The sequence below is a fragment of the Misgurnus anguillicaudatus genome, chromosome 10 (assembly GCF_027580225.2).
Source record: "Misgurnus anguillicaudatus chromosome 10, ASM2758022v2, whole genome shotgun sequence".
NCBI lineage: Eukaryota > Metazoa > Chordata > Actinopteri > Cypriniformes > Cobitidae > Misgurnus > Misgurnus anguillicaudatus.
The window spans coordinates 12,267,123-12,281,092 of NC_073346.2; the positions used below are offsets into that span (position 1 = coordinate 12,267,123).

Genomic DNA, 13,970 nt, shown 5'->3' on the forward strand with positions numbered 1-13,970 from the left:
CGTCACTCTTCCCAAAGTTAGACAGACAGATAAACTCTTTCCAACACATAAGCTTGTGGGAGAATGCTGCTTTATTCCACACCACGATGAATATGTCGAAAAACAGAGTGAAACTACAGAAAGGAGATGTAAATACAATAGAACTACTTAGTTATCTCCAAAAACAACACTAACACGAATTCATAGTATATAGTTGTAAAATATCTGAAATTCCACATTACTTAGCTTTATAAATAGTAACTTTAACAAACTGAATAAAAATGAATCACAAACTTACAGACAATGCTTTCTACAGAGGATCACAAAATCAATGCTGCTTCAAGCTCCTTCTGTGTTGTTCTACATTTGATTGATGCAATTAACTGAATTTAACTGTCCATCCTTAACTGTATTTTTTAAAGAAAGCTACTATGTATTAGTATTAAATCAATAGCAAATATTAAAGATTAATGAATGATCCAGAACACTCCCCGCCTGGCATCCGTAGGATGTCATCATTGAACACGACACCTCTTATTCCATCTTTGACGGCAGGAGAAGGACTGTGTCGGAGATGGGACGTAAGTAGACCTTTGGTATTCCATCTTTTATTGTCTTAACTTCAACCTTCCTGACTCTTCCATCATTACCTGGGAAACTCCTTTGTATAATGCCCATGGGCCAGTAATTTCTTTGAACTTGACCTTCCTTGAGGAGGACACGTCTCCAGGTTGAAGGTTACGTTCTTCTCTTTGCCACTTTCTCCGATTTTGAAGAGTGCTTAAATACTCCCTTCTCCATCGATGCCAAAAGGTGTTGGCCAAACTTTGAACTTGTCTCCACTGGCAAACGTAGAGGTTCCTTTCATTGAAGTTGCCATTTGGAGGTGGAAGTGTGCCAGTCTTTTGTGTGAGAAGTGTTGCTGGGGATAGGATGAGTGGATTGTTTGGATCCGTTGATACTGGTGTTAATGGACGACATTTACAATAGCTGAAACCTCTGCCATGAATGTGATGAGGACTTCATGGGTAAATTTTACTTGACTGATATTCATTAACATAGCATCAAGGATCCGCCTGGTGATGCCTATCATGCGTTCCCAGCTGCCTCCCATGTGTGATGAGTGTGGTGGGTTGAAACTCCAAGTGCAGCCATTTAAAGATCTACCTTTAATGATTACAGGTGCTACAAATCCAAATGGATCAAATAGACTGTTCACTGTAGACAAGATTCCACGTCTTGTGTAAGGTTGCTCATCATCTGGTACCTGAAAGGTGAAGTTGTCTTTTGAAACATCCCAGCCAACCCCTAAGCTTCTCTGCATATGAGGAAGGTCAACAGCAAGGTTTAAGTCCTTCAGGTTCTCTGCTAAATCGTCCAGAGGGAATGCTCTCATTACTTCAATTTTGTTTGAGGCTATCTTGTGTAGGCGAAGATTTGAAGCTGCCAGAATGGCTTGGGCATTTCTAAGGAGTGTGATGGCTTCATGTTTGGTAGGTAGGGATACCAGAGCATCATCGACATAAAAGTTCCTCTCAATGAACTGTTTTACATCTGAACCATGTTCCTTCTCCCCTTCCAAGGCAGCTTTCTTGAGCCCGTACATGGCCACAGCTGGTGAGGGACTGTTGCCGAAGACATGCACTCGCATTCTGAATTCTACAACTTCATTTTCTAGGTCATTATTACGGTACCAGAGGAAACGTAAGAAGTTGCGGTGGTCTTCTCTGACTACAAAGCAATGAAACATTTGCTGGATGTCGGCTGTTATGGGAACCTTTTCTTTTCTGAAGCGCAGCAACACTCCAAGCAGGCTGTTATTCATGTTGGGCCCAGTAAGGAGTACACTATTCAAAGATACTCCATGATATTGAGCACTGGAATCAAAGACAACTCTAATTTGATCTGGTTTTTGTGGGTGATAGACCCCAAAGATTGGAAGGTACCAGCACTCTTCATTTTTGGAAAGAGGTGGTGCAGGTTCTGCATGCCTGTTTTCAAACATCTTAGTCATGAACTCCAGAAAATGGTCCTTCATGCGTGGGTGTTTTTTCAGTGTACGTGTGAGTGATTGGAGCCGGTTACTTGCTTGTTGTCTGTTATTAGGAAGTCTTTGACGTGGGCCGCGAAAGGGAAGTGGAGCAACCCAGCTGTTTGATTCGTCTTGATATACTTCTTTTTGCATCATCTTCAGAAAGACGAGATCTTCCATTGATGGTGCTAGTTTGTCATCATCTTTTGTGGACTGAAAGATTTCTGTTGTATTGCTCTTTGTGTGTGTTTTTGTAAATTGTAGTTTCAAAGATGGTGCCAGTGAAGTCAGATGTTCATTGTAATGGCAAAACTTCTCTTTGATTTGTATATTATTTTCACAGGGTTCCGTTTGGCTTGGGCGTCCATTCATGAAAATGCTTGTTTTGAAAGTATTAACTTTGCATGGTTTGTGGGCACCATCTAGACAAACATCTCCTATTACTACCCATCCCAAAGCTAACTTCTGAGCGAAAGGAGCATGTCGAGGACCATTGCGCTGTTCCAATACTTTGTGCACTTCAATGATGTCTCTTCCAAGAAGAAGAAGAATCTCAGCTTCAGGGTCAAGTGGAGGTATCTTATGAGCTACTGATTTCAGGTGAGCATGGTTCCAAGCAGCATCAGGAGTAGGGATTTCAGCTCTGTTGTCGGGAAGTTCATTACACTCAATAAGTGTGGGAAGTGTAAAACTGGCACCGTCATTGATTGATTCTATAATGAAACCCTTTGCTCTGCGTCCTAAGATTTCTGATGTACCTGTACATGTCTTCAGTGTGTAAGGAGATGCATGGTCAATGACATTAAATTTGTCGAAGAAGGTGGATTTTGCTAAAGACTTGTTACTCTGGTCATCTAGAATAGCATAGGTTTTCAACTTTATTTGAGGATGATCTTTACAATATATATTAACTAGGCAGATCTTGGAGCATGATCTTCCTCTGAAACCATTACCACAGACCTTTGTGCAGCTGGATGTGGCGACAGTTGTTATGGTTTTTTCATCATCCTCCCCGCCATGGTGTATCACAGGTCTGACCGTTTCATTTTTAGACCAGGGCGCTGGACCAGGATGAAGGGCTGCTATGTGTCTTTCACTGTCACATTCTGAACACTGAATGGTTGAGGTACAATTCCTGGCTTGGTGAGATGTTGAAGAGCAGCAGCGGAAACATATAGCGTGTTCCCTTAAAAAGGCTTTGCGCTCATCTATGGGTTTTTCCCTAAAGCCTCTGCATTTGTGGAGCGGGTGTGGTTTTTTATGAATTGGACACTGTTTGCTGAAGTCTTCTCCAACCAGCTTAGATTTTACTGTAGGAATTCCATGCTCTACTTCAGTCTTGTGCACAGCAACAGGTAGTCTTTTTTCTCTGGAGAAAAACTTCTGTCCTGTGGGTTGCATTGTGTTTGGCAGATTGAATTTAAAACTGGGGTCATTTCTCATATGAGCCTCATTTCTGATGAAGGTGGAGAAAAATGAGAAGGGAGGAAAGCTGACATTGTGTTCTTGCTTATATCTAGACCCTTGTCGCATCCACTTCTCCTGGAGGGCAAATGGCAGCTTCTCAAGTATAGGGGCAATGCCTCGTGCAGTGTCCAGGTAAGACAAACCAGGTAAGTATCCATCCATTTTGGCAGATTCAATCTCTGACAGTAAATCTGCTAGTTCCCTGAGACACTGTGGGTCCCTATTAGAGATTCTAGGAAAGCAGTCAACTTTATTTAGGAGTGCTGACTCTATAGCTTCTGCAGAGCCGTAGCACTGCTCCAGTCTTTCCCAAATTCTACTGAGCCCGACGGCAGGATAGTTAATATGAACTGATCTTATTCGGCGAGCGTGTTCGGCTGATTCTGGACCAAGCCACTTAGTCAGCAAGTCGAGCTCTTCAGAAGGTTTTAAATTCAGGTCTTCTATTGCATTTGAGAATGTTGATTTCCATGCCAAGTAATTCTCTGGCTTGTCATCAAACTTTATGAGTCCAGCAGTGAGCAGGTCTCTGCGTGCTAAGAACTTGGCTAAATTTAATATCTCTGAGTTTTCAGGTTTTGCAGCATGTGGCTCATTTCCTACATCAGGTGAGTAATTCCTGTTTGAGTTACAGTAATTTGATGGGTGAGTGTAATGAACATTTTCTTCTTTGTCAGGTACTATAATCGGTCGAATACTGTCATGTGTGTTCTGTGACTGAAAGAGTGGCTCACTGTATGAACTGACATGCTGAGGTGTTTCTTGAGAATTATGAATAGACTGCCTATAAGATGGAAGAGCATTTTGCTGTTCTCTGTCAGCCGACTGACGTAGTGGTGTTTGTTTTGAAGCTTGATGATGCTTGTTTTTGTAAGCATTTTGATCCTGAACATATTCATCAGTCCGCTTAAGTGCATTGAAAGTTGAGCTCTTTTGTTTACATTCATTTTCAGATGACTTTTCTATGTCAGCTCCATCAATGGCTTCATATGCTGTAGCTTCAGCTAAGGCAGCTTCTGCCTCTTTCTCTTGCTGGAGTGCTTCTAATGTAGCCTCTAAGCGTGTCTCTTCTACCTGTAGTTGAGCTTTCTTTACTTTAATTTCAATCTCTCTTTGAGAATATGCTGCTCTCGCTCGGGCAGCTTCAGCTTTGGCTCGAGCCTCTATTGCTATAAGACTGGCTGCTGATCTTCTTGAATGTGTTGATCTTGATGAATTGTGTGAATGTGAACACACTGATCTGGTTGCAAGGCTTATGTTTTCCTTTGATAGCATTTTACTGTAGATTGTTTGAGAAGAAGGAAGATAATTGACTGTTGTTGTAATCACTGTTGAGTATGTCTTTTCACTGTTCTGCCCTCACAATGGCGTCACTCTTCCCAAAGTTAGACAGACAGATAAACTCTTTCCAACACATAAGCTTGTGGGAGAATGCTGCTTTATTCCACACCACGATGAATATGTCGAAAAACAGAGTGAAACTACAGAAAGGAGATGTAAATACAATAGAACTACTTAGTTATCTCCAAAAACAACACTAACACGAATTCATAGTATATAGTTGTAAAATATCTGAAATTCCACATTACTTAGCTTTATAAATAGTAACTTTAACAAACTGAATAAAAATGAATCACAAACTTACAGACAATGCTTTCTACAGAGGATCACAAAATCAATGCTGCTTCAAGCTCCTTCTGTGTTGTTCTACATTTGATTGATGCAATTAACTGAATTTAACTGTCCATCCTTAACTGTATTTTTTAAAGAAAGCTACTATGTATTAGTATTAAATCAATAGCAAATATTAAAGATTAATGAATGATCCAGAACAGATATATTTTAAGATATGTCAGAGCAAGATGTTTTCAATCAAGACAACACTAACATTTAAGTTAGTCTGGGACTAGGTTTAAGCCCTGTCTGGGAAACCGCCCCTATATTGCCACATATATTGATCCATATTAGTATAGCTGGCAACCATATGTGATGTTGCTAAATTAAAGGAAGCTGTGGTATGGCAGGTCTGACGTCAGCAGGCTGTGGCATAGCAGGCCTGATGTGATTGGGCTCTGGTGTGGCAAACACTGTGGCAGTATTGGGCACAGTGTATGCACAGTTCCCACAGTGAAAGAAGAGCCACACAACAACAAGGCATAGTCAATATATTCCATTAAAGCTCTTACATATCTATTCCTAGACATCAAATAACTCATTTCTCATCAAGTCTGAAAGAAAAATGTCCATAAGAGCTACAGTATTGTTCAAAATAATAGCAGTACAATGTGACTAACCAGAATAATCAAGGTTTTTAGTATATTTTTTTATTGCTACGTGGCAAACAAGTCACCAGTAGGTTCAGTAGATTCCCAGAAAAGAAACGAGACCCAGCACCCATGACACGCACGCTCCCAAGGCTGCGCAACTGGGCAACCAGTTGAATTAGCCGAAAGGGGTGTGTTCAAAAAAACAGCAGTGTGGCATTCAATCACTGAGGTCATCAATTTTGTGAAGAAACAGGTGTGAATCAGGTGGCCCCTATTTAAGGATGAAGCCAACACTTGTTGAACATGCATTTGAAAGCTGAGGAAAATGGGTCGTTCAAGACATTGTTCAGAAGAACAGCGTACTTTGATTAAAAAGTTGATTGGAGAGGGGAAAACCTATAAAGAGGTGCAAAAAATGATAGGCTGTTCAGCTAAAATGATCTCCAATGCCTTAAAATGGAGAGCAAAACCAGAGAGACGTGGAAGAAAACGGAAGACAACCATCAAAATGGATAGAAGAATAACCAGAATGGCAAAGGCTCAGCCAATGATCACCTCCAGGATGATCAAAGACAGTCTGGAGTTACCTGTAAGTACTGTGACAGTTAGAAGACGTCTGTGTGAAGCTAATCTATTTTCAAGAATCCCCCGCAAAGTCCCTCTGTTAAAAAAAAGGCATGTGCAGAAGAGGTTACAATTTGCCAAAGAACACATCAACTGGCCTAAAGAGAAATGGAGGAACATTTTGTGGACTGATCAGAGTAAAATTGTTCTTTTTGGGTCCAAGGGCCACAGGCAGTTTGTGAGACGACCCCCAAACTCTGAATTCAAGCCACAGTACACAGTGAAGACAGTGAAGCATGGAGGTGCAAGCATCATGATATGGGCATGTTTCTCCTACTATGGTGTTGGGCCTATTTATCGCATACCAGGGATCATGGATCAGTTTGCATATGTTAAAATACTTGAAGAGGTCATGTTGCCCTATGCTGAAGAGGACATGCCCTTGAAATGGTTGTTTCAACAAGACAATGACCCAAAACACACTAGTAAACGGGCGAAGTCTTGGTTCCAAACCAAAAAAATTAATGTTATGGAGTGGCCAGCCCAATCTCCAGACCTTAATCCAATTGAGAACTTGTGGGGTGATATCAAAAATGCTGTTTCTGAAGTAAAACCAAGAAATGTGAATGAATTGTGGAATGTTGTTAAAGAATCATGGAGTGGAATAACAGCTGAGAGGTGCCACAAGTTGGTTGACTCTGTGGTCATACAACTAAATATTAGTTTAGTGATTCACAGGATTGCTAAATCCCAGAAAAAAATTTTTTTGTACAAAATAGTTTTGAGTTTGTACAGTCAAAGGTAGACACTGCTATTTTTTTAACACACCCCTTTCAACTAATTGCCCAATTGCACAGCCTTAAGAGCGTGCGTATCATGAATGCTGGGTCTTGTTTGTTTTCTGAGAATCTACTGAACCTACTGGTAACTTGTTTGCCACGTAGCAATAAAAAATATACTAAAAACCTTGATTATTCTGGTTAGTCACATTGTACTGCTATTATTTTGAACAATACTGTACATCATTAAATTCTACCTGATAGCATAAATCCACGAATTCCTCCACCTAGTTCTCAATAGGGCAATTTGGCACACGTAGCTGTTGAAGGGTTACTGCTGGGTTTATTGTCTTGTCAAGCTCTCTTTTTATAAAACTCCACTGAGAGGCAGAACCCAAGTGTAGTTATGTTCTTATCTGTCAAGTTATTATAGTAATCTGCATTTAGATCCTTCTCATGCTGCTTTCTTGGACTACTCATTACAACTATTATGGACCTCTTCAAGGTTTGTAAACATTGAATGACTATCGGGTGCGCGCGCAGCATGGGGTCAAACTGTTCATACCATCCAGGCTTTATAATTTAATCTAACAGGGCTGAAAAATTATGACTTACCTCAAAAGAAGTGAGCACTACAAACACAAGCCTCTTTGATGTTTGCATTGTTCCAGTCTGCACAATAATTGCTTGCAGCCGCAGATGTTGTATTTTTTGTTTTTGAGATTCTGCATGAATCGCGAAAACTTAACGGAAGACCTGGTGCGATTTTCACAGCCCACGACGTAAGTAGGCATTTTTGACGATACCGAATAATACGCAACTCAATCTGCTGTAATGACTTTTTTGACCCCGACATGCGCAGTGGGAACCGCCTGTGACGTGAACCGTGAAGGGGTCTATATGTGAGCAGGCTCGGACTAAGAAATCGAATGCCTCTGGACACAATTATCTTGTAGGTCCCCCACACACTTATTGAAATATATTATATGGTTATTTTGTTAGAAACACTTTTACAGGATTTGCACTGACACAATACATCCTATGATCACAACCTGTAGGACAATCGACAGCCAATTCTCCCTATACGCAGGGTACGCAAACTGCGTAGGGCCCGAACAGCTAGGGGGCCCCTTGCCCTTAATTTTATTAGTCGCTGCACAATTGGCGCGTGAGTACTTTGCCACAAGAGCCTTTTGAAAGCATAACAAGCAGTCCCATCTTACAATACTTTAATTTCATTTGTCATTTGTTTTGCTTCCTTGATGTTTTACATCTCTTATAATATAAATTTGGCAGAAGACCTTGTTTTCTAAATACAAATGTAACAGATTAAGGGCTTTTCAGAAAACATGTTTCAATGTTATCAATTATTCTGTTGAGTGTTAAAGTAATGTCCATACGGCAAAAATAAAGATGTAAGATAATACATGTTTTTAGTAAAAATTTTAGCTAGATTCAAGCAGAGACAAAAAATTGGGTTTTATCAACACGTGGACATGCCCCCCCCCCTCACATGTTAGGGACCCCAGATGTCTAGGATTGGCTCTGACAAGAATATCAATACATGTAGATATTTTTCTTGCAAGCATGGACCTGCACAAAGACTTGCACAGTGGGGAAGAGGCTCAAGTATAAAAGGGCACTTCTCTTAGGCCTAATTATTTTTGTTGTAACAAAAGGTTAAATATATTGGCACAACTTCCTCACCAGTTTATTTTAATTCCCTCACACACACGCAACACTTTCATACCAAACAGATTTCTACAAAATACAAAAGAATCAGTTCACTCAAGAACAGTAGACAGAAAAGCAAACTGCCAACAATGTGAATGTTTTCTGTGTTATATTTCGAATAAGCAAAGAGGTTGGACAGTTTCAGTAACTAGCTGTTTGTCAGTAAATCTTTTTAATTCTTTTGGTGTTAAAAGAATACATATCTACACTAAATTAAAAAGGGAGTGTTGCTGATATTTTGTTAATTTCGCTGTTAAAAACACTGCAAAAATAGTGAAGTGACTTTAACTGCAATATATTGACTGGCCACTAGAGGCTGGCTCCGAAAGGGAGTTCATTCCTATAGACCCCCATGTTAAAATATCCAACTTCACAGCAGAAAATAATATGTTTACAGCCTGCTACAAAAACTGTTTTTGGTCTGTATAGCTTATTTTGCCTTTCATGACAACTGGGAGGGGGGTGATTTTTTTTAACTCACCCATTAAAATTATATTAAGCCTTAAAGTTTTGCATATTTAAGGGTGTGGCCACTTGAGTGATAAATGAACTGCCACTGCTGTCTCTAGAGTTGAGCTAGGTGGGCGTGGTTTCAGCAAACAGTCACCTCAGCTTCACCCACGTCCCACCTCTTTACCCATCTGCAGGTTATCAAAAGTTGTTTGTCTAGATAAATAGCTGTATTCTGCACATTCGACAATATTTTTTTCCAAATACAATCATTTTGTGTTTCTAGTAGGCCTACGATCTTTGGACTTTCCATTCTGGCAACACTGACTGTAGTTGTCCTTTGGCTAATTAGAAAAAGTTGCTGCAACATAAAATAAAGTGAAATTAGTTTAACTTATTTCAGCTTTATTTTATAAGTTACAGCAACTAATCACTAAATACAAGCTGATTATACTTAAAAATGTAAGTGCAAAAAGGGAAGCTGGCTGTCTGACTTTGATAACCCCTGCAACATCACCATTAGAAAATGCAACACTGTTGTTTAAATCGATAAGCAAGTCATATCCCATTATTCCTGGTTAGCACTCCAAGAGCTCATGTAATCATTACATAAGGCAATTAGTGTTGATGTTGACATCACTTGTGTCCTCCGTTGTATGCAAGGTTGCGTATAACTCCAATAACAAGCCCTGTGTGTTATAGAGAGCTCTTGTGGTAAATTGCAGCATTACAACATAGATTTGAAACAGATTTTTTATTTACTTGTTTATTAATACATTGATGAATAAGGTGAATATGCAAAATTAACATGAATGAGTAACTTATGGATTAAATGCGATGCAGAAAATAATACAAAAAGAAAGAATAGCTGTATTTAAATTGAGTTTTACCTTCGATATGTGTGGTTAAGGAGGTCTTTCTTTCAAACTCTTGTGGTTATTCACTGCGCAGCACAGAGCAGTGCTAAATGCTTCGGCACGGTATGTGGTGAGAGCAAATGTGGTAATGATTATGAAGGTAGATGTATCACATTAATGCATTATTTCATTTTACAGCCATTATGAATTACTTTATAGACACGAAATTGATCACAAATACAAGAATCTCCTGTATCAACTTGAGACAAATGGGAATTTTTATAATTTGTTTTTAACAGTAATAGCTATTTTCTTGATTTTCTTGAGGTAGTAACACTTATATAATATTGCCTAAAACAACAAAAACATTTCTTAGGATAAAACATTATGATAAAACTTAAGACAAAATATTTACAAAAACAAAGCTTACAAAAACTACACAATAAGCTTTAAAAACAGCACACTGTAAAAAAATGCAACATTTTTTGTCAAATCAACATAGATTTTTATGTAACTTTAACTTAAAACAAGTTAAAATAGATTTTAAATTAATTTGTTATGTGAACTTTTTTTATGTCAAAACAAAAACTTTTTTCTTACACTGTAAAAAGAGAAAAGTTGGATCAACTTAATTAATTTAATTAGTAACACTTAAAAATTTTAGTTTTTTTACTTAAAATTTCACTTAAAATTCATTTTAAACATAATTTACATAAAGTGTATGTCTGACCCTGTCTGTGATTTCACATTGATTTCAATCTTTGTCATGATCTTACTCAATATTTCAAATATCAAGGTTATATTTTCACACAATATTCTTTACATTATATAGGATGATTTTATGTAGAAAACAGTAAAACACAAACTTTAGCTGGGTTTTCACAGACAAGGTCACATTACGAAAATATTAACATTATTTTTGTATATTTTTAAACTGTGTGTTGTTGTACCGTGTAACTATATATTGTTTGATGTGTGGTGTAAAAAAGAGAAGAAAAATATCAGTTCTTTAAAAACCTGTATTGGAGGTGTCATTATCTGAAACCTTTGAATGATTTGATTGGGTTTTAAGCGAGTCGAACTGGTAGATCTTTGCAGATCGTAGACATTTTGAAAACACACTTGCGAGGCATTTTCGAAACTTTTCTCCGACAAATGCATAAATCACTGGATTTATGCAGCAGTGCGTCAGCGCGATCATCTCTGTCAGATCCATGGCCCTGTTGATATGATAAAACGGCACACAGCTTCTCAGTATGCCAAACTCTTGCAAGGTCTTCAGGAACACAACCACATTGTAGGGCACCCAGAAGACCATGAACACTGCAACGATAGCTAAAATGAGTTTTATAGCTCGATCCCTTTTTTTGTTTTTTGTCCTTTGCACCACCCTTAGGACCCGGATGTAGCAGTAGATTATAATCGGCAAGGAGACGAAAAGCACAACAGAGTTTTCGCTAAAGTTGCGGAAAAGCTTCCACTTCTGTGCTGATTCTTCAGGATAGAGTCTCTGGCAGCTGGTGGTGTTGTCCTCCGTCACCATCGCTGCATAGATGACCTCAGGCAGAGCAGCCGCGATTGAAACCACCCATATGATGAGACTAACCACAACTCCGTAACGCAGCATCTTCGCACCAAGCACTGCCACGGCATGTACGATAACCAGATAGCGATCCACGCTCATCAGGGTAACAAACAGGATACCGCTGTAAAGCCCCACCTGATATACACCTGCTATAACCTTACACATAGCATTGCCTGTGAGGTAATGACCTTGAGTGTACAAAGCCCAGATGGGCAGCGAAAGGACCATTAGCAGATCAGACAGAGCCAGATTCAGCAGGCAAACATTTGTCAAAGTTTTCAGATGCATGACTTTCAGGAGAACCCATAAGATGGTGATGTTCCCGACAAGGCCAAGCACAAAGACCAGGTAGAAAGCGGCAGCCTTGAAATCCGAGTTCAAGTTTGAATGTTCAGTATCGCACATGTGGTCTTCAAGTTGGTAGTAATAGCTTACTGTTGTTGCTTCCATTCTGCAATATAAAGGTAATGTAATTAAAAGAAATGAAAACTAACAGTGACAAATAAGTAAAAAAGAAAGAGAATGTGTTTGATTGTATCATGCTGTGATTTTTTAACACCACCAAAGGAAATGACAAAAGGGTGAAATCGGGGGGAGTTTAAATAGGGGGTTATGATGCGCACACTGGATTAAAACAAATTTAAAAGAGAGAGCCACGGGAGACACCCAAATGTGTACTACTTACATTGATCATGCATACACTCTTAGAGATAAAGGCACAAAAGCGGTCACTGGGGCGGTACCCTTAAAAAAATACATCTTAAGGGTGCATATTAGTAACCAAAGGGTATATACTGGTACTCAAACATACATATTGTTACCTAAAAGGTACATATCTGTACATAAATGGTACCGTCCAAGTGACCGTTTTTATACCTATTTCTAAGGGTGTAGGGATGTTAAACTGCTGTATAAAATTTACGGTTCAAGTCAAATGTGTCGTTGTGTATTGTTTGTTTTAAACACCTTTAATACCATCATAAAAATGAGGGTAATTTCTCTCAAACAGGTTCTTTACTCTAAATAAAAAAGCTAAAATATTAATGTAATATCTATTTCACAAAAAAGCAAACACATAGTAAGGCAACTATATAAAAAAGTAAATGTTTCGCTGTTTTTTAATGTGTTTCATAAATATCTTTGCCGTATGATCAGTGCACAACAGATGAATTCTCATTAAGATTTAGTAGTATCGCTAAAACGGCAGTAAAATAAACAATCCCATCTAGAGTATTTGATAAAAAATGTTTAGGCACTGCATTTAACTAAAGCTTCTAATATGTTTAAAATATTAAATTTATTTGTGAATGTTGTTTTATTGTGACGCCAACTAAACCTTGTATCCGTCACATACAAACCGCAGTGTTTTCATATATCTGCATGTATAAACAGCGGGAGGTCGGCACACGCTGAATAACCACAGGCCTCTGAAACATCCCACCACAATCCCACTGCTATCAAAATACATCAGTTTCTGTCATCTATGTTTAACTAGTCCTAGAAGATTTTAGTGGTACATTGTGCTTTTACGCAATATCGAATTAAATGCAACGTATAAGGCTGATTCAGGACATTTTAAGGTTTAATCCCTTTACCTGTCAAATATTAGTAAAATTTAGTTTACCTTTCTGTATGCGCTTCCTCCATAATGAATAACTGCTGTGAGATGTTAACAGTGACTCTTGTCTGGTTCATATGGTCATGAAAGAGAGGCTAGCACATTTCACCTTGTTTCTGTACATTTGCCTTCAGCAAATTTCCTGTAAAATGAAGCATGTGCATGTGCATGTGTGTGCTTTTGTGTGCAATTGTATTTGCAAGGGGAAGGTGAGGTGTGAACACGTTTCCTGTCACTGTACTGAGGTTATAAGGTCTGGATGCATCGAAGAAATTCCCTCGGACGAGATAAAACAATAACTCTGAGTCATCTGACGCTGAATCGGCTACTGAATGAATGCTAATATCTCCCCCACCCACAGCCAGTGTAGTGTATTTAATATTGTCAGCAAGCAAGGCCAACCCACACCAATAAACGCCGTTCAGTATGTCTGTCATGGTATGAGAACAATATAAGTGTATCTCTGTTCTTTCCACCATCAACAGTGAGTCAGTTTTCTGGAATAGCAATTAGAAAGTGTAAAATTAGTCAATTCTTCTTCCAATAATGTTGGTTTTGTTACAAGAATTAAGCTTGTTGTGTTTTTCTTATACTGTACAAGCTGATTTTTTGTAGTTTTTAAAGCAAAAAATAGGACT

At 38.7% G+C, this 13,970-nt stretch overlaps 2 protein-coding genes across 2 annotated transcripts; both read right to left on the reverse strand.

The window, feature by feature from the left end:
* Positions 1-946: 946 nt before the first annotated feature.
* Positions 947-5,313, reverse strand: LOC141367374 (uncharacterized). The gene is made up of 2 exons (XM_073872711.1): positions 5,124-5,313; positions 947-4,959 (listed from the first exon to the last, which is right to left on the reverse strand). Exon 2 carries the CDS (start codon positions 4,751-4,753, stop codon positions 947-949), a length of 3,807 nt encoding a protein of 1,268 aa, XP_073728812.1. The 5' UTR covers positions 4,754-4,959; positions 5,124-5,313.
* A 5,396-nt stretch (positions 5,314-10,709) lies between these two features.
* Positions 10,710-13,549, reverse strand: LOC129449269 (C-C chemokine receptor type 4). The gene is made up of 2 exons (XM_055212055.2): positions 13,339-13,549; positions 10,710-12,165 (listed from the first exon to the last, which is right to left on the reverse strand). The coding sequence occupies exons 1-2, from the start codon at positions 13,407-13,409 to the stop codon at positions 11,139-11,141; spliced, it is 1,098 nt and encodes a 365-aa protein (XP_055068030.1). The 5' UTR covers positions 13,410-13,549; the 3' UTR covers positions 10,710-11,138.
* Between the last annotated feature and the right edge of the window lie 421 nt (positions 13,550-13,970).

Bases quoted from the DNA above. Each gene is read 5' to 3' on its own strand.
- LOC129449269 (XM_055212055.2), bottom strand. From the start codon at position 13,409: ATGAACCAGACAAGAGTCACTGTTAACATCTCACAGCAGTTATTCATT. The intron at 12,166-13,338 runs GTAAACTAAATT...TTTATATTGCAG, and splicing joins GAGGAAGCGCATACAGAAAG to AATGGAAGCAACAACAGTAA.
- LOC141367374 (XM_073872711.1), bottom strand. From the start codon at position 4,753: ATGCTATCAAAGGAAAACATAAGCCTTGCAACCAGATCAGTGTGTTCA.